Below are 19,800 nucleotides of genomic sequence, written 5' to 3' on the forward strand. Positions count from 1 at the left end.
GGTGGAGGTAGTGGTGATGGTTGACGGCGATGGTGGTTAGTGGTGGTGGCACGATGGTGGTGTTGCTTGTGATGTGTTGTTGTTGGTGGTAATAATATAATAAAAATTAAAGGTGGGATTGATTTTTGTTTTTGTTTGGGTGATTTAAATTAGAAGGGTAACATAAATAGTTTATGTGAAATGAGGTTTTGTGAACAATTTGTTTTGTTGGAATTTTTGTGCATGGATAGAACTCTGGTGTTGTAATTCGAGGACTATTTTAGTTAAAAAAAGTGTATGACCATTGGTGGACAGTCTTGCTTGTTATATCAATCAAAGTGGCTCATACAGGTATAAGAATATCCACCACTTCGGCACTGCAAACAATAATAATCAATGTAATTAGAATATTGGATTCTACTCTTCAGAAAAAAAAATAAAAAAATATTGGATTCTGGCATGATGATTACAAACATTTCTGGAAGCTATAAGATGCACTGTCCAACTGCGTCTGCGTGGCAGCGTGTGTGCTTCTTCTCCTGTCCCCATAATTATTAAAACCCTAATAAAAAGAAAATATTCTCACCAACTATTCAAAGTTAAACCCCCCAAATTATTCTATTTCCGCCTCTCACAGCCTCACTCTCCTTTTCTTGTTAACAGCAGGTTCAAAACCCCTAAAGTACTAAAACCCTAGAAATGGCCTACCTTTAACACCTCAATTTCCCAGATTCCTAGATCCATTTTTTTCTATTTGCAAACCCTAAAGATCATAAGTTGCTTCCCATCAAAGGGTTGAATCTGTTTCAGGTATGTAGTTTAGACTCTGGGTTTTGCTTAATTTTTCTGGTTTTCTATGTTCTGGTATTTTTATGATTTCGAGGAGTATCTGCATATGGGTTTAAGTTCTGTAGGAAGAATTCTATTTGTGATGACTGATGTTTGATTACGGTTTTAGTTTTATTTTACAAAAAGGTTAGGGTTCATTTTGAGGTTGATAACTGGTAAATGGAGACGAAGTTATTAGGGTTTTCATTGTATAGTGTGATAAAGGTGATGGTTCTGAACCAAAACTTGGGTATGTCTTATTGTATGATTTTTTTTTGAATTCTCAATTGTTTGGAATATTGGCAATGCTGAAAGATTGTTCCGACTGTTCTGAACTAATTCGCCACACCATTGCAAGATATTGTAAGTTTTTTATGATGAGATGATTAGGTTATTGAATTTTGAAAGTGAATACAATATGCAGTACTGGTAAAACTGTAATCATCTCAAATGTTTATTTTATTTTATTTTGACAAAATCTGAAATGTTAATATGTTCGTTACACGATTTGGTAGACAGCTACTCTTGCTGAATATAATACACCTTGGTGTATTGATTTGATAGATAAATAGACAAGAGTCCTTTGGAGTGTTTCTAGAAGTATATCAAATGGATAGATAAATAGATGAGAGTCCTCTGGAGTGTTTTTAGAAGTATATTGAAACATACTACACCTTGGTGGGGATACTCCTTGTATTAAACAACTAAAACCTCAATTATGTAACATCTGTCAGTTAATATAAGTTCTTACTTTTGGAATGAGTAAGTGTTGGTGTTGACTGAAATTCATATATATTGGCTTGGCTAGAAAGAAAGAAAAGAAGGAAGTAAAGGACGCTATGAACCTCTCGTCTCTCATAGTCGACTCTAGCCCTCTTACGGTTCCTAAAGGGAGATTTTATGGCAGAAACTCCAGTGATGAAAGGCCTCTTCTTCATCTTCCCTATGAATCTAGAATCTCACCAAAAGCTTTAAGCGTCTCTTCCCCCAAGGTTGTGACCGCAGACGAGGTCAGTCGACTCGGTTCGTTGAGTCAGGTTTCAGGTGTGTTGGGTTGTCAATGGGGTGATGAAGGGAAGGGGAAGTTGGTTGATATCTTGGCCAAGCATTTTGATATTGTTGCTCGTTGTCAAGTATACAGGAACTTATACTCCCTCAGCTTCTGTTGTCTTTAACTTAGATTGGTTCTATATATTATTTGATGTGTTTGTTTAGTCTATTGCGGTAGTTTTATTTATTTTCTTATTTGTAGGGTGGAGCAAATGCGGGTCACACCATCTACAATGCCGAAGGGAAGAAGTTCGCTCTTCACCTTGTTCCATCAGGAATCCTTAACGAAGAAACCCTTTGTCTTATTGGTAACGGAGTTGTGGTGCATCTTCCTGGACTTTTTAAAGAAATCGATGGTCTTGAGTCAATGGGGTCTCTTGTAAAGGAAGGATATTGGTGTCTGATCGGGCTCATTTGTTGTTTGACTTCCATCAAACTGTAGATGGGCTCAGAGAAGCTGAACTTGCTAAGTCATTTATAGGGACAACAAAGAGAGGGATTGGACCTTGTTACTCTAGCAAGGTGATTCGAAATGGCATAAGAGTATGCGACCTCAGGCACATGGATACTTTCCGTGACAAGCTTGATGTGTTATTGTCTGACGCAGCTTCCCGTTTCAAAGGATTTAACTAGAGCAAGGACATGCTAAATGAAGAAGTTGAACACTACAAGAGGTTTGCCGATAGATTGGGACCCTTCATTGCTGATATTGTTCATGTTGTGAATTGATTCCATAGCACAAAAAAAGAAAATATTGGTTGAAGGCGGTCAGGCAACCATGTTGGATATTGATTTTGGAACATATCCATTTGTCACTTCTTCTAACCCGTCAGCTGGTGGTATTTGCACTGGACTTGGTATTGCTCCAAAAGTTCTTGGTGATCTAATAGGAGTTGCAAGTGAATTTTTCCCTTTTATTTTACTTTGTGTTATCAAACTTCATATGACACATCTTAGTCCCTTTGACATTTTACTTCTGCTGTTCTTTTTTGACCTTGAAATATTCTTGTGCAGGTAAAGGCTTACACTACAAGAGTTGGATCTGGTCCTTTTCCAACAGAGTTACTATGTGAAGCGGGAGAAGACCTTAGGAAAGCTGGGCATGAATTTGGTACTACTACTGGTCGACCTCGAAGATGTGGTTGGCTCGATATTGTAGCACTACAATTTTGTTGTCAGATTAATGGCTTCTCTTCTCTCAATCTCACCAAGCTCGACGTCTTGTCAAGTCTTCAAGAAATTAAGCTTGGAATATCCTACAAAATCGACGGGATACCAGTTAAATCTTTCCCTGCAGACCTTTCCGTGCTGGAGCAAGTACAGGTGAATATGTGCAAACTCGTTAGAAATGATACATGGACATAATCTGATATATTTAGGTGTATTCTTTAATATTATTCTAACATCGGTTCGCATATGGTTTTAGGTTGAATACGAGGTGTTGCCTGGGTGGCAGACTGATATTTCTAAAATTAGAAATTACGAGGAACTTCCGCTGGCTGCACGAAGATATGTGGAAAGAATAGAGGAGCAAGCAGGTGTTCCTATTCACTACATTGGTGTAGGACCTCAACGTGATGCCCTGATTTACAAGTAAGATTAAAATGTCTGAGTGAATTGAATGACGTCATATGACATTTTTCGCCCATTTCCCCACAAAAAGTGGTATGCCTTTTTGTTTCATAAGGAAGTCTATGATTGTCGTGATCATTTAAGTTCAATCACTTTGTGTTATTGATATAGTGGCAGTCCAGGTTCTATTGATGGAAGCTCACAGTTTTATATATTTAAGAACACAATCTAACTCCCAGGTAATATGAAATGATTTGTCTGCTTCTGCTAGCTTCAGGTAAGTAGGTATAGGCTCTCTATTAATCCAGTATCATCTACCTAGGTATATGAAGGATCAGTGTAGATTTGGACCAGACATTGTCGACCCTTTGTGACTTAAAATCGAATTGACAGATGTTGATGATGTTCAAGAAAAATTCTTTATCAGTATTTATGTTTATCAAGTGGTAAGGAGTTTTTTATTGAATTGAGTATACTCTTACGGCAGGTGAAATCATTTTGGTCCAGTTTGAACTTTGAGGTCACAATAATTATCATTGAGATAGGAACCAACGCAATGTTGGGCCTCAATGAGGTAGCCAAGATAAAATTCATACGGGGACACAAATTTAGAAATTTACTGTGTCTGACATTGGACCTTGTCAAAGATATACATCACTCATTTTGCTTGCCCAAGAGTCGCACAAAATTTGCTATAGCTTACTAGAGCCACACAAACATTTACGCTATGAAGTTGTGGATGGAAACTGTAAGTATTAACCGAAGGATTTTAAACTGTACCAAAATTTGCATATGCCCTGTAAATACAGTCATAACACTCCTGCTGAAACACAAATAAACATCCTCATACTTCCTTGCAGTAAAACACTCTTCACCCATTTCTAAGATTTTCGGCCAAGGAAGGATCATAATGCTTTTCCTGAAAAAGACAGTAGCAAAGCCCAGATCATCTAAGCCTGCTGTTTCATCTAATAGTCCATGGTAAGGGTCCTGACCGAGTTAAATACTTAGGACCCTTTTCCGGAGAGTCCGCCGATCACGAAACTTTCTCTGTGAACATCTTCCCTGAATTACTTTCTCGTAATGGTGTTAAATTCGTGAAGCTGTTTGGTTCAAAGCCGGAGCACAAATTTTCAGCGGGGGTGGATTGGACTACTTAAGGAACTCGAGTTTGGTACATGCTCAAAGCATTTTACTCCCTCCGTTTCTAAAATATAGACAGGTTTCTTTATTTGGGTATGTCAAAAAAATAGATTTGTCTACATATGTGGAAAGTCAAATGTTATGATTTTACTACTATACCCACAAAGAGACCACTTCTCTCTCTTTCTCTGATAAGAAATGAGTGGGGACCAAAAGGTATTTTAGTAAAAAACATGAGAAAGTGGTACAATGATTGGTTTTCTTAATTTTTGTAAAAACCAAACTTGCCTATTTTTTAGAAACGGAGGGAGTAGCTATTTGGGCTATGCAAGTTATCCTGATGGGTGCAGTTGAGGGTTATCGGAGGACCACTTGGTGAAGTTGTTGACCCACTTTACTCTGGTGGCAGCTTTGTTCCGTCCTTGTTTATGGTTCCATGTCAGCACAGCCAACTTGACATAAATGATCAAGGTTCGAGACCCCAAAGTGTAACAGAAAATCTATTAGACATACTGCGAAGAGTTTGTTATAAACGTATATAATAAAAACCAAAAAAACAAACTCTTGGAATTAGTCATCATACAAGCCTAGATGAAAAATAAAAACTACTACCTCGGTTTCAAAAAATTTGGCTGGTTTCATGCATAAATTACACATCAGACAACCATAGATGATACAATGAAATACTCAAGGGAAGCCTGAAACATAACCATGGAATAGTAGCTCTCTATCCCTCTCTTCTCCAGCTGTTTCTGTCACACAGTTGAAATCATGGACAGAGGATTCGTCTTTTTTTTTTTTTTTTTTTTAATAAAAACGCTTCATTCTCTCCCTCTGTAGATAAGGCATAATAGAAACAAAAGCAGCGAGTTTGACACTTCACTATCCTGAAAGCTATATACAAAATGCTCTATACTGTACATAAATTTAATCTGAATTTTTGATGAGAGCTACAGAAAAGTTATTTAAGTGCATAAAACACCAAAGTTCTTACCAGACACTCCTCATGCAACTTAGACCCCCCAAGTAGGAGGTATCGCTTGGAAAGTGAGCACTGCACGCCGTTGTTCAGGATTCCCCCGCGCCTTGGCCGCATCATCCTTGAGCTTCTCGCCGAGTAACTCTATAAGCCTTGTTCTCATGGGCTCTGGTGCGATCTTGTTCTTGTATATCACTAAAACATGTGCCTGAAAAATAACACAAGCAGTAAGAGAAGGCCTGCTGAAATTGGGAACAGTAACTTAAATCATCTCCCAATCAAGGTAAAAGAGACGACGACCTTCTCGACTGAATCCATGCTTTGCCAAACACCGTCTCTACGTTCCAGGACTGCCGTTGGCAGGTTGAAGATGCAAGGAACCTTCACTTGGATTTGCTTCCAGTGCAAATCTCCAGTCCACATGATTTGCTTCCGTATCTCCACATCATGGTAATCGAGTACAACTGCTCTTGCTAAAATCCGAAATGCTGCCTGAAGATTCAAGCAAATAAATAAAAAATCCAAGATAGAAGACGTACAGGTAAAGTATAAAAAGCTGCGTCACAGCAAGACTTTATTCAACCCTTGATGAAAAGGGTGAGATACCTAGAGTTAGCATGTGGCTTCACAAGGTGAGAAGGAGACTAGATTGTCAAGGCATGGGAATGTAGGCTACCATTGGTCATATGGTTTGGTTTTAAAAAGCCATTTCGGGTTAAGGCTAAAATCGGTAACAATCTTCCTCGGAGCTGAAGCAAAAATCAGGGAGATACCATCGATGTGGAGTGCCAAATTCTTAAAAGAAAGTTAATGGGGATGAACACTAGACTTTAATGATTATTAAATGACAAAAGAACATTCTGAACATTTTACTGTGACTTACCATTTCAAACCCATATTATGCGTCAATGAGCAACATCACTGCGTCTGCATACTTTGCAGCATCAATCATGCCATTCATAATATTGGGACACTCCACAAACTGTATCCGTCTCCGGTTACCTAGCAACAACAAAAAATTGAATCAATGGGATAGATTACACGATGTATGTCTACCACTGGTTTACTACCACTACGTAGAGAAAGAAAATAAAAGTGAAGGCTAAATATACCAGTATAATGGTGTCTCCTACTTTGGCATGATTTTTTGCAGTATAATACTTGATTAAAGAATCAATCAACAAAGATTTCCCAACCTAGAACACAACAACGAACCCATATGTTTAAGACCAGAAGGGGTGAGATTCCCCGGACATTGTAATTTATGTCAACGTACCAGTGATACCACCTACCAGCCTGAATCCATACTAACATGCTCTGCGATGTTGAACCTAAGCAAAAAGAGGATGTTGAAACCAGTAGGTGACCAGGCACATATAGGCCATCGTCCTGTGGTCAGCACAACATGGTACCGGTTCCCACAGACCAGCCAAACATGACCAGCAATAGCGCAAGGCAGTAGATAATTACAGCCACCTGCCTTTCTACCCTTATTTCTTCATTACAGGCACACAATCTACTACACTATTGTAGTCAATGTTCCAGCAGAAATTGGATACTTGTGGAACAATATCGTATTCAGCTGTTATCCATCTAATGCGTGGTGACTTTTGTTGCTATTCCTATACAACAGTCCGAAAAGCTATCACAAAATTCTTTGCAGAAAAACAAATTCAACAGACACCTATAAAGAAATGTTAGTGGATTGTTCAAGACACATAAAAGAAGTAGAGATATTATCTTACCTGATCTAGAATTTGAATTTTCCACTAATGACTACTTTTGCAAGTGCTTCCAACTACTTAACTTTGGTCTATCGTTTAACAATTAATACTTGGTTCAGGGTTAACAATCAGAATGCTCCTAGCTTAAAAGAATGCTCCTAGCTTAAAAGAGGTACACCAGAATGCTCATACGTCAAAGAGGTCACTGGCAACCTTTGTACTACCACAGTAATATAAATTTGTCAGGAAGAATTAACTTGAACAATTCACGAATCAAAAGACATGAAGTCTGTCATGCAGTCTTCTCTCCAATAAGATTTCTATAACTTCAATATGAAAGTATATCATACGAGGATAACGGGCGACACGAGGCGAGCATAAAGTTTAGGCTAAAAAACTGCAAGATGCAAAAAACCCTAAAGCATCCTCACAAAAAATTCTGAGAAGTTTATGTGCTTCTCCATTCAAATATAGGTTTTTTGAATCCCTAGAAAGAAGGGTATTATCAATACGATTTAAAAAGAAAGTAAAAACTCCCACATTTCTAATTTCACAAGTTAGGATCTCTCTGCAGGGAGTTAAAGTTCAAGTGACTGTTCTAAATTAAGCAAGTATCCAGTTTTCACTATGAAACTCTATAATGATACTCTGACTAACCTACGCAAAAAAAAAAAAAAAAAATCTAGTAAGACGTATTAATGAATACAACCACATCATAAAACTCACCAAAAGTAAGTGCCACTACTCAGATTAAGGTATGTAAATGGTATGTCAAGCCGCTGATCAAAAAAATAAAATATGTCATGACAAAAAAAAAAGACAATCAAAGTCAACGACATAATGCATTCAAATCACAGGTTCCACAACCAAGAATTGTAATTCCAAATACTGGGTTAAGATATAAAAAAAATGTATAAGTAGCAAGATAGGTATGTAATGTCCAAATATAAAACAAAATAGAGAATGTGAACATCATATTATAGGAGTTTAACTTTAAAAAATATTTCAAACGCTTTGGCGATCAACAGTTGTAGTTCCAGATAGCGGGTTCAGATGTAAGATTTAACATGCCCAAGGAACAGATGGAGTGCGTATGAGGTGCATCAAAACATGAGCATGGTAGCTCTACCTTCGATGAAAGTCTGCCCCCCACTCTAGGCAATAGGCATAAAAATAGCATACTTCTTCAATTGATAAATAATATAAAGATAAAACCTCAAATAGGGGTATTCTCCTCATAGCAAACTCTAGGAAAGAGAGATCCTGTATATAGTGATGTATAACTGGATACGCAAATGTAACGGAATAGCTACATTCCGTCGAGTTTCTCACACATAGTTCCAGAACTGATGTATAACTCCACAAAAATGGGGTGAGATGTAAAATCAACAACATAATAGCATTCACAATTAGTAATTCTCACTCATATGCCATTAAAATCACTATGTGCCATTCATAGCACAAAATTACAGATAAAGAACACGTGCTCAGAATATCAGATTATTATATTGGACTCATTATGTTGATCACCCAATGAAGATTGAGAAAAAAGTTCTAAAATCATGTACAAGAAAGCAAACAACTAACAAGTCTCACAACTGACCTGATACTGCAGATTCTTCGAGACAAGTTTTTGGAGGGGCAAAAACTCATGACAGTAAAAGTAATAATTGGCATATCTGTCTAGCAATACAACTGTAGATCCCCTGCAACTCAAAGATATCGTGAAAACTCACAACTGCTGTAACTGGCGGTTCACAAACCATTCAAACTTCATATTCAACCACTCTCTGTCTTCCTTGAATCCATTTCTTCAACAAATACCTGCTATCACATAGCATATTGTGAATGTGATGCTCTAGATGCCATGTTAGCAACCTGAGCTTGCATCTGTGCAGCTCTAACCTTAGAAGCTGTAGCACGATGAAAGAATTGCTCACGAGATAAAGCTCTAACATTCTTCAGATAGTGATCAAATGCTATAGACCCTTCTTGAAAAGCCTTATCCAATGAGTAAATCACATCTTCAATAGCTAAATCTGCTGCCGTGCAATCAAGCATTTGTTTCGATAGAGCATCAACAGGTTCAAAAACTTGATCAACATTCAAATTCCCTTTATTGATTTTCACTTTGACTTGATTCTCTTTTACCCAACCCTCCAAAACATCAGTATTCATTAAAACCATTTGTAACTGTTGTTCTAATCCTTCTTTCTCTTGTTGCATTTCTCTCACCCCTTTTGATAACTGTTCCTCTCTCTGTCTCAACATACCTTGTGCATTAAACAGTCCTTCCATTTCAACTTCTCTGTTTTTCCTCAATGTGGCTATATCTCCATGTAGACTCTCCAACAACTTATTAATAGCATTCTTCTTATAAATCTCAACTGGATCATCAGTCCGATGATTCATATTCTGAGAAGGGGAGACTCCATAAGGCGATTGATCATAACCCCCCCTAGGTGGAATTGCAGGTCTACCCGAATTGGATTGAATCCTCATACTCTCAGTATTAGGGTTTTGTTGTTGGCGAGTAAACAAGGGTGGATCAAGACCAAAAAGGCCACTAAGTTCTTTAATGACATCACAAAGAGTAGAACTAGGGTAAATCCAAGACTGTAACAGGGGCGTGGAGACCAAACCGGAGGGATTAACATAAGCATGAGGTCTTTTAATGATCATATCACGAGTAGGATTAACATAAATACAAGGTGGATGACGAGGATAAGTTTCCATTAACCAAATCACAATAGGTATATTGTAAGTAACATTCATATAAATCATTGGAATTGTACCTTGTGCTTGTAACAGATTCACTGTTCTACCATCTGTATGATTGAATACTGCTGTTTTGGGTTGTAGAGATGGATATGATTCGATCAAAGATACCAGGTGTTGACGGATTAACCATTTTGAATCTTCTGTGTATTGTAAAGCTGATGGACCTCGTTGGGATAAGACGGTGGATAGGAACAATTGAGTTGATTGATGCGCCATTCTTCTTTCAGTTGTAGCGGAAGATCGCTTTCAGTTGTAGCGGAAGATCGGAGTTGGACAAACCCTAGAGAGAGGAGGACGGAAAAGATTGCTTCGCTTGATTGTATTTGATATCGTAGAGGTGGTGGTATTTAGAATGTGGGTGGACTCAAGAGGCGCGTGGACTTACTTAGCCCTACGCGCTTGTTAACATTATTGTCAATTACTCTCTCCGTTCTTTTTTAATAGGCCAGTTTTGTTTTTAGCGAAATTTAAGGAAATTAAGAGAACTAATCATTGAAAGTGGTCCTCATTAGGGCTGTCAACGGGTCCGGGTCCTCCCGGGTATCAATGGATCCGGACCCGGACCCTATTTATAAAAGTCGGGTCCGGTTACTAGCGGTTCCGGGTCCGGTTTCTAAATTAGTGGACCCAGAACCGGACCCGTTTAAAACCCCGGATACCCATCGGTTCCGGGTACCCGTTGGGTATTAAGAAAACACACATAAAAGTTCAAAATTTTGATGTCTTTCCCTTTTTTTGCTTGAATCAAACTTATTTCTAAAAAAATTTTGGTATTATTTCTTTATTAATGTACTAAATAAAGATTAAATGTAAGAAGAAATGAAAAATGAGAAAAAAAATCCAAAACCAAACTAGCAAAATACTTGTAATTTTGCTAAAAAGAGGGATAAAAGAATGAATAACCGGGTACCCGTTACCCGCGGGTACCCATCGGGTATTACTCGTTCGGACCCGTTTAGGTTCGGGTCCAATCGGGTAATTACCCGTCGGGTCCTAACTTGTTAATGGGTCCAATTTTGGGACCCGGAACCGGACCCTATTCGCTCGGGTCCGGTTCCGGTTCCGGGTAGCGGGTACCCATTGACAGCCCTAGTCCTCATGACACTTGTCAATAAAAGAAGTGAAGTGAAATGGTCCCCATGACACTTGTTAGCAAAAGAAGTAAAGTGAAGTGGTCCACATGACACTTGTCATCAAAAGAAGTTAAGAGAAAAGTGGTCCCAAAAAATTAAAATAACATTTGACTTTCCCAATTAGGAAACTGGCCTATTTTTTTGAAACTTTTATTTATAGAAACTGGCATATTAAAAAAGAACGGAGGGAGTATAAAACAATAATGCTTGGTGTACCGGCATTATAAAAATATCTTTAACACCTCAATTTCATCCTAGATCCAATCTTTTTTCGATTTGCAAACCCTAAAGATCCTCAACTACTACACATCTAAGGGTTGAATTTGTTTCAGGTATGTAGATTAGAATCTGGGTCTTGCTTAATTTTATGTTTTTCTATGTTTAATGAATTTGATTTGCACAAGGTCTGGTATTTTTAAGATTTTGAGGAGAATCTACGTATGGGTTTAAGTTAAGTTTTGTAGGAGGAATTCTAATTGTGATGAGTGATTTTTAATTAGGGTTTTAGTTTTTTTTTACAAGAATGCTAGGGTTTCATTTTGAGTTTTGGTAAATGGTAAATGAAAATGAGGTTTTCATGGTAGTGGTCATATAGTGATGGTTCTGAACCAAAACTTGTGACTGTCTTATTGTATAAAATTTGTGAATTCTCAGTTAGGAATATTGGCAATGCTCAAAGATTGTTAGATTGTTCTGAACTAATTCGTGACACCATATATATATATATATATATATATAACTGCAAGATACAATAAGTTTGTTATGATGATATGATTACTTTGTTGAATTTTGAAAGTGAATACAATATGTACCGGTAGAACTGTAATCATCTGAAATGTCAATATTATGTTATTTGACAAAATCTGAAATGTTAATAATATGTTTGTTACACGATTTGGTACACAACTACTCATGCTGAATATATGAGAGTTCTTTGGAATGTTTTTAGAAGTCTATCGGAACATACTATACCTTGGTGGGATAATCCTTGTAAACAACTAAAGACCTCAATTATGTAACCTCTGTCAGTTAATACAATTTCTTTCTTTTGGAATGAGTAAGTGTTGGTGTTGACTGAAATTCATATTTATTGACTTGGCTAAAAATAAAGAAAAGAAGGAAGGAAGGCCTCTTCTTCATTTTCCCTATGAATCTAGACTCTCACCAAAAGCTTTAAGCGTCTCTTCTCCTAAGGTTGTGACTGCAGACGAGGTCAGTCGACTCGGTTCGTTGAGCCAGGTTTCAGGTGTGTTGGGTTGTTAATGGGGTGATGAAGGGAAGGGGAAGTTGGTTGATATCTTGGCCAAGCATTTTGATATTGTTGCTCGTTGTCAGGTATACAGGAACTTATACCCCTGACATTTTGATATTGTCTTTAACTTAGATTGGTTTGATGTGTTTGTTTAGTTTATTGGGTAGTTTTATTATTGTCTTGTTTGTAGGGTGGAGCAAATGCGGGTCACACCATTTCTTAATGGCTCTCCAATTAAAACTATGACTCCAACTAGAGGCCTAAGACAAGGTGACAGTCTTTCACCATATCTCTTCATCATCTGCATGGAAGGTTTTAGCATAATGATACAACATGAAGTAGAGGAAAATAACATCATCCCAGTTTACCCTGCTAGAGGAGGTCTTCCAGTTTCTCACTTATTCTTTGCTGATGACTGCATTCTTTTCTCCATTGCAAAAAGAAGCTCCATTGAAAGCCTCAATAATGTTATTCACAAGTTCTGCACAGTCTCAAGGCAAATGGTTAACCTAAACAAATCTAGCCTACACTTCAGCAAAAGACTCAATGATGATCTGAAAGCTGATGTTTGTCAAGTAATGGGAATGAATTTAATGCCTCTTGAGGAAAAGTATCTGGTAATAAATCTATTATTTGGCAGAGCAAAAACAAAAGGCTTCAGCAACATTTCAGGATGCAGAAAAGGCTCCAACAATGGCAAGCTGGTTTGGTCAATCGGGCAGGGAGAAGCACACAAATTCTATCTATTACAAACTCCATGGCTCAATTTCAGATGGGTTGCTTCATTCTACCTCAAACAACAATAAATCAGTTAGAAGCTACTCAAAAAAAATACTGGTGGAACAAAAACAATGGTAAAGGTATGTACTTCATCTCCTGAAGTGCTATTTCCATTCCAAAAAGATGGAGAGGTCTTGGCTTCAAGAACTTAAAGGCATATAATGAAGAAGCTATCACCAAACTGGCCTGGAGGCTTACTCAGGAAAAAGACAAAGAATGGGCCCTCATTTTAGAAGCCAAATACTTCAAACATGACAACATCCTCCAAGATGATATTTCTGATAAGGGCAGTGAAATTTGGAAGAGCATATGCAAAGGTCTAGAATGGGTAAAAAATTTTCACATATGGATGATTGGAGATGGCAAAAAAGTGTATGCTTTCAGGGACAATTGGATTCAAGTTTATACAGCTCAGCAAGTCCGGCAAAATTTCAATGATGGAGAAGATATCCCACTGCATATGAAAGTTGAAGATTTCTTTGACAATCACATAAAAAGATGGAATGTAAATCTTCTCCGAAACTATTTTACTCAAGATCAGATGGAGAAAATTTTAAATATCAGGCCATCTACACAACATGAAAATAAAATTCAATGGTCTTTGACTAGCAGTGGAAATTTCACAGTAAACTCAGCTTATAAAGCAATTCTTTGTGAGCACAATCAAAACCTGAGAAATAAGGAATAAGAAGCCAAATTCTGGCTGGGTTTATGGAATCTCAAAATTCCTCACAAATGCCAATTGTTCTTATGGAAATTAGCTCAAGATATTCTGCTCTCTAATCAAAGATTGGCTAGACATTCTCAAGTCCAAGATAGGAGCTGTAAAAGATGCATGAATGGAGAGGAATCTACCACTCATATGCTCATTCAGTGCACCTTTGCTAGGAATGTTTGGAATGCCATATCTCAAAATATTGCTCAAGAACTAGTCAGTGTTCAAGACATACGGCAGTGGGTGAAATCTTGGAGCAACACAGATTCAAGGATAAATTTCAGAAAGCAGTCAGCCATCAATCTCATTGTCATTACTCTGTGGTTCATATGGAAGTCAAGATGTGAACTGGTGTTTGACAACAAAATAAGCTCCACCAACAGCCTTACTCACATAATTAGAGATTATTGCAGGGAGAATAAAATCCAAACTAACAATCAACTAAACCAAATGCAGGTGTTATGCAATAATCTTAACAGAACTGAAAGAAGCAGAACTAACATAACCAGATGGACCCCCCCCTAAAGAGGATGACTAAAAATCAATATTGATGCTTTTGTTCTTCCTGATAGTAATATTGCTGGAATTGCTCTAATTATCAGAGATTTTGCAGGTCAATTGGTGGAAGCCTGGACAATGGTAGAAAGAGTGAGATGTTTCCCAAGCAGAAGCTGTTGCAGCCTTAAAAGCTCTCCAATGGATATATCAGCTTCAACTGAAGAATGTTATAGTGGAAGGTGATAATAAAACAGTTATGGACAACATGAATGGTCTCTGCAATATCTCTCCTTGGGAAGATGGTAATATTATTAGAGAATGTCAACATTTAGTTCTTTGTTTAAGAAGTGTTGTTGTTTGCTTTAGGACTAGAAAATGTAATCAAGTGGCAGATCTGTTAGCCAAGTTTGCTAGGAACAATCCTTGTTGTAGGAAATGAAGTGTTAATCTTCCTGTTTGTGTCAGTTCTAAGATGGAGGTTGAGAAAATATCATGTTCTGTGTAACTTTGCCTTTGGGCCTTTTTCTCAATGAAATTTTTTGTGTTTTTCTTTAAAAAAAATAAAAATAAAAATAAAAACCTATCCTTAACGAAGACACCCTTTGCCTTATTGGTAACGGAGTTGTGGTGCATCTTCCTGGACTTTTTAAAGAAATCGATGGTCTTGAGTCTAATGGTGTCTCTTGTAAAGGAAGGATATTGGTGTCTGATCGTGCTCATTTGTTGTTTGATTTCCATCAAACTGTAGATGGTCTTAGAGAAGCTGAACTTGCTAAGTCGTTTATAGGGACAACAAAGAGAGGAATTGGACCTTGTTACTCTAGCAAGGCGATTCGAAATGGCAGAAGAGTATGCGACCTCAGGAAAATGGATACTTTCCATGACAAGCTGGATGTATTATTGTCTGACGCAGCTTCCCGTTTCAAAGGATTTAACTACAACAAGGACATGCTAAAGGAAGAAGTTGAAGAGTACAAGAGGTTTGCCGACAGGTTGTGACCCTTCATTGCTGATACTGTTCATGTTGTGAATGATTTCATAGCACAGAAAAAGAAAATATTGGTTGAAGGCGGTCAGGCAACCATGTTGGAGACACAGGGGCTCTCGGGTTCAAGGGTCTGGGTCCTTGAACATGGTCATATCTTCATTTCGAATCGATTTTTTCTGATTAGGCGTCTAAAACAAGAATCCCTTTCGGTGTCCAGCAGGATCCGATCTCTACCGTAGGTGACAAAGACGAATGGAAGGACGCCCAGAAGAAAGCGAAAAAGAAGAGAACCTCTGACACTATGAAGGGAATAAAACCATATCGAAGTACGTCTTGTACGACTTTGGTATGATGTCCTTCCAAGGTGGATTCGCGTAGAACATCGCGTCACCATACGAACATGGTATAGAGGATCAAGATGAGACCTAAACTGAGAAGTCTTGCACCCCCTTGATATGATATTGATTTTGGAACATACCCATTTGTCACTTCATCTAGCCCCTCAGCTGGTGGTATATGCACCGGACTTGGTATTGCTCCAAGAGTCTTGGGTGATCTAGTTGGAGTTGTAAGTGACCTTTTAATTCACTTTGGATTATCAAACTTTGTACTACACATCGTAGTTCCTTCATACTGGCATTACCTTTCTTTTGTGGTTTTTTGAACTTGCAAACTTCTTGTGCAGGTGAAGGCTTACACTACAAGGGTTGGATCTGGTCCTTTCCCAACGGGGTTATTATGTGAAGCTGGAGAAGACCTTAGGAAAGTTGGGCATGAATTCGATACTACTACTGGTCGGCCTCGAAGATGTGGTTGGCTCGATATTGTAGCACTAAAAATTTTGCTGTCAAATTAATAGGTTCTCTTCTCTCAATCTTACTAAGCTCGATGTCCTGTCAACTCTCCAAGAAATTAAGCGACGATATACCAATTAAATCTTTCTCTGCAGACTTTCTGTGCTGGAGCAAGTACAGGTGAATTTTGGCAAACTCATTAGAAATGATACATGAACATAATCAGATATATTTAGGTGTATTCTCTAATATTATTCCAACATTGATTCACATGTGGTTTTAGGTTGAGTATGAGGTGTTACCGGGGTGGCAGACTGATATTTCTAAAATTAGAAATTACGAGGAACTTCCACTGGCTGCACGAAGATACGCGGAAAGGATAGAGGAGCTAGCAGGTGCTCTTCTTCCCTACATTGGTGTAGGACCTCAAAGAGATGCCCTAATTTACAAGTAAATTAAAATGTCAAAAGTGAATTGAATGACGTCATATGACATCTTTCTCCCATTTCCCCACAAAAAGTTGTATGCCCTTTTGTTTCATAAGGAAGTTTATGATTGTCGTGATCATTTAAGTTCAATCACTTTGTGTGTATTGATATAATGGCAGTCCAGGTTCTATTGATGGAAGCTCACACTTATATAGTAGTATATAATAATTGAGAACACAATTTAACTCCCACTTTTTGTGTTCAAATCAAATATTGTATGCTTTTACTAGCTTTCACAACAAGTACATAGTAGGTGTAGGCTCAACAAATGGGTCACCTCATCTAGACATTTGATTCTTAATAATCATATGGGTGAAAGAAAATCTTTTATGATTTCTATCGTCCAGAGAAATAGAAATCAAGGCATGTGGCTATGTAGTCAAGATAAAAATCCATACTGGACACAGATTTGTCGTGTCTGACGTTAGGATTTAGGACCATATAAATATATAACGTCGCTCGCAATGACAGACCTACAGCTGGGCTAAAGGGGGATTTAGCCAGGGTAGGCTTCCCAGTCCACAAGCCATTTTTTTTTGCTCGACCAAGGCTTCTAGCCCGGGCCTTAAAAGGAAATTTATCTTTCCTGGGTCCCCTGGTCGCTCGTTTTGACACTGGTGAAGGGTAAGGACAACTGAGTTTGGAGTGTTATTGACACTGGTGAAGCTCAATGTGTTTTCAGATTTTCTTACAGAAAAATTGATGGATCAGATTTCCATTAGCTCATAGGTGCTAAACAGGATTTGCTATCGCTTACAAGAGCCACTAAACTATGAAGTTGCGGATGAAAATTGTCAAGTAATATCCGAAAGATGTTAGACAGTGTACCATAATGCTTAAGGGACCAATTAAAAGACAGACAGAGATATCTCAGAGATTGAACATACCATATCATCAGCATCTGCTTATTCCTACAAATAAACCTCCTCATACTTTCTTACTAATTTCTACACTTCAAGTATACAACCCTACTTCATTTCTCAATCCAACATCCATGAATGCTTCTACCATGGCTCTTTCTTCTCCCTCTCCTGCTGGAGAGGCATCATCATCCATTTCTAAGATTCTCGGCCAAGGATGACAATGCTTTTTCAGAAAAAGACAGTAGCAAAGCCTAAATCATCTAATCCTGTTGTTTCATATAGTAGCATGTTACGGTCCTGAGCGAGTTAAATACTTGGGACCCTTTTTTTTCCGGAAAATCCCTATCATCTAAACGGTGAATTTCCAGGCGATTATGGTTGGGATATGGTTGGGATACCGCTGAATTATCCCGCCGGGAAATGCTCGGAGCTCTAGGATGCATCTTCTCTGAATTACTTTCTCGTAATGGTGGTGTTAAATTCGGTGAAGCTGTTTGGTTCAAAGCCGGACCACAAATTTTCAGCGAGGGTGGATTGGGAAATGCTTTGACAAAAGATCGGTTGTTATATAATGGGGATTTTGTTCCTTCATGGACACCTATAACTTCAGAGAATAACCAATGAGGTAGATAATAATCAGAGAATAACTTCAGTGTTGGTCTCGATTGTTTGTAATGAGGAAGGGCCTCTATGGAGGAGAGTGTAGAGGTTTGTCTTCTTGCGAACATGTTAGACGAAGGATTTAAAACGAACTTGTGCGTCTTAGAAGGGTCGCTTTGCATACTTCAAATTTCCAAGACAAGAGTCCATCCATGGGAGTTGAAGAATTATGGAGAGGAAAATTCTTGGGATGTTGAACAGCTTTTTGGGTACGTTGGATATCTAATTCCCTTTCGGCGTGTTGAGAATGGTGAGATTCTATTAGCTTTTGATAGGGATGGTGCTTTTAATTAGGGCTGTCAACGGCACTAAACGTAACGGATATTGGCTCTGCCGCTGCCGTTGCCATTAAAATTATCGGTTAACTGATATCCGTTAAGTTCCGACGAAAATATGAAATTCAATTCCATTACCGTTACGTTGGACTTACCGGATAACAGATATTTTTCCGATAATTTCCGTTATCAAACTCTACAGCTGCACCACCATCTTCAGTGAAGATTCTTCACAACCATTTCGGTTCATCAACACCACAATTTGATGGAACTGCAGCTGCAATTAGCACCACCATATCCCTGTAACCATTCAGCTAACATCATTAGACCACAATAGACCCATTTGAATCATCTTTGCCATTAATCAAGCATAACAAAACCATCTTCTATGTAAATCGATCTAGATTTGATTCCGACACAAGCAATTTCTTTCTTGTTTTCTCAAAAATCGAATTGGAAACAAACCCATCTCTGATTTCTTCTGAAACCTCATATATTCATCAATTTTTGAAACCCATATGAACATCTACAACAACAACTTCTTCTTCTTCCTCCCTAATTCGAAATCAACATGATCAATTCAAAATATGCATTCTCGAATTCACAATCAAACCCAACTCTCCACTAAATCAAATCAAACTCTCCACCAAATCCTAGTTTCACAAATCAATTCCAAAACCCTAAATTAAGCTTCAAAATCTTAATTAATACAAAATTGAATTTCAGAAAGAAAAATAACTAGACATGATATATTAGGAGATGATGGTGGTACTGGGGTTATGAGACGAAATAGATGAAGAAGAGGAACATTCAGCTGAAGAAAAGATGATAGATAGATAAGTTTTCTCTCGGGAGTAAAGATATGAACGAGGAAGAAAATGGATAGGTGGGAGTAAAGATATGAACGAGGAAGAGAATGGATAGGTAAGTTTTCTCTCGGGGTATAGGAATTTACACGTGCTAGTCACACGTTAGTGGATAACGGAAATAAGGCTAACGGAAATAGCCCAACCAGTACCGTTACGGTAGGATAAAATTAACCGCTACATTATCGGTTACGGCTAACGGATATAACGGAACTAAACCTAACGGAAATCGGGTAATCGGATTCGGCTAACGGATAACGGATATCCATTGACAGGCCTACTTTTAATATGGGTTTGTATAATTCAGAGCATCAAACATTTAAACGGCTCAAGGTCTATGGTGATATCACTGATATGATCTCATACTCGACTTGTAGTAGTATCTATGTTGAAAGCCTATAGTGAAAACTACCACCACATCAATTTCTCAGT

At 38.0% G+C, this 19,800-nt stretch overlaps 1 protein-coding gene and 1 pseudogene across 4 annotated transcripts; one reads left to right on the plus strand and one right to left on the minus strand.

The window, feature by feature from the left end:
* Window positions 1-512: 512 nt before the first annotated feature.
* LOC113356168 lies at window positions 513-3,612 on the plus strand (annotated as a pseudogene).
* A 594-nt stretch (window positions 3,613-4,206) lies between these two features.
* LOC113356169 (protein ELC-like) lies at window positions 4,207-10,389 on the minus strand. 4 transcript variants are annotated; one of them, XM_026599214.1, is made up of 5 exons: window positions 8,879-10,389; window positions 6,435-6,553; window positions 5,852-6,043; window positions 5,567-5,759; window positions 4,207-5,024 (listed from the first exon to the last, which is right to left on the minus strand). In XM_026599214.1, exon 1 carries the CDS (start codon window positions 10,270-10,272, stop codon window positions 9,106-9,108), a length of 1,167 nt encoding a protein of 388 aa, XP_026454999.1. In that variant the 5' UTR covers window positions 10,273-10,389; the 3' UTR covers window positions 4,207-5,024; window positions 5,567-5,759; window positions 5,852-6,043; window positions 6,435-6,553; window positions 8,879-9,105. The 4 variants fall into 4 exon arrangements, with proteins under 4 accessions (XP_026454999.1, XP_026454998.1, XP_026454997.1 ...); XM_026599213.1 differs by lacking the exon at window positions 4,207-5,024 and adding an exon at window positions 5,115-5,406; XM_026599212.1 differs by lacking the exon at window positions 4,207-5,024 and adding an exon at window positions 8,002-8,054 and having other exon boundaries at window positions 5,115-5,759.
* Window positions 10,390-19,800: the final 9,411 nt, after the last annotated feature.

This window comes from Papaver somniferum, chromosome 3 (assembly GCF_003573695.1).
Source record: "Papaver somniferum cultivar HN1 chromosome 3, ASM357369v1, whole genome shotgun sequence".
Classification (NCBI taxonomy): Eukaryota; Viridiplantae; Streptophyta; class Magnoliopsida; order Ranunculales; family Papaveraceae; genus Papaver; species Papaver somniferum.

What these genes read in the sequence shown, in the direction of transcription:
- LOC113356169 (XM_026599214.1), bottom strand. Translation starts at nt 10,272, where the DNA reads ATGGCGCATCAATCAACTCAATTGTTCCTATCCACCGTCTTATCCCAA.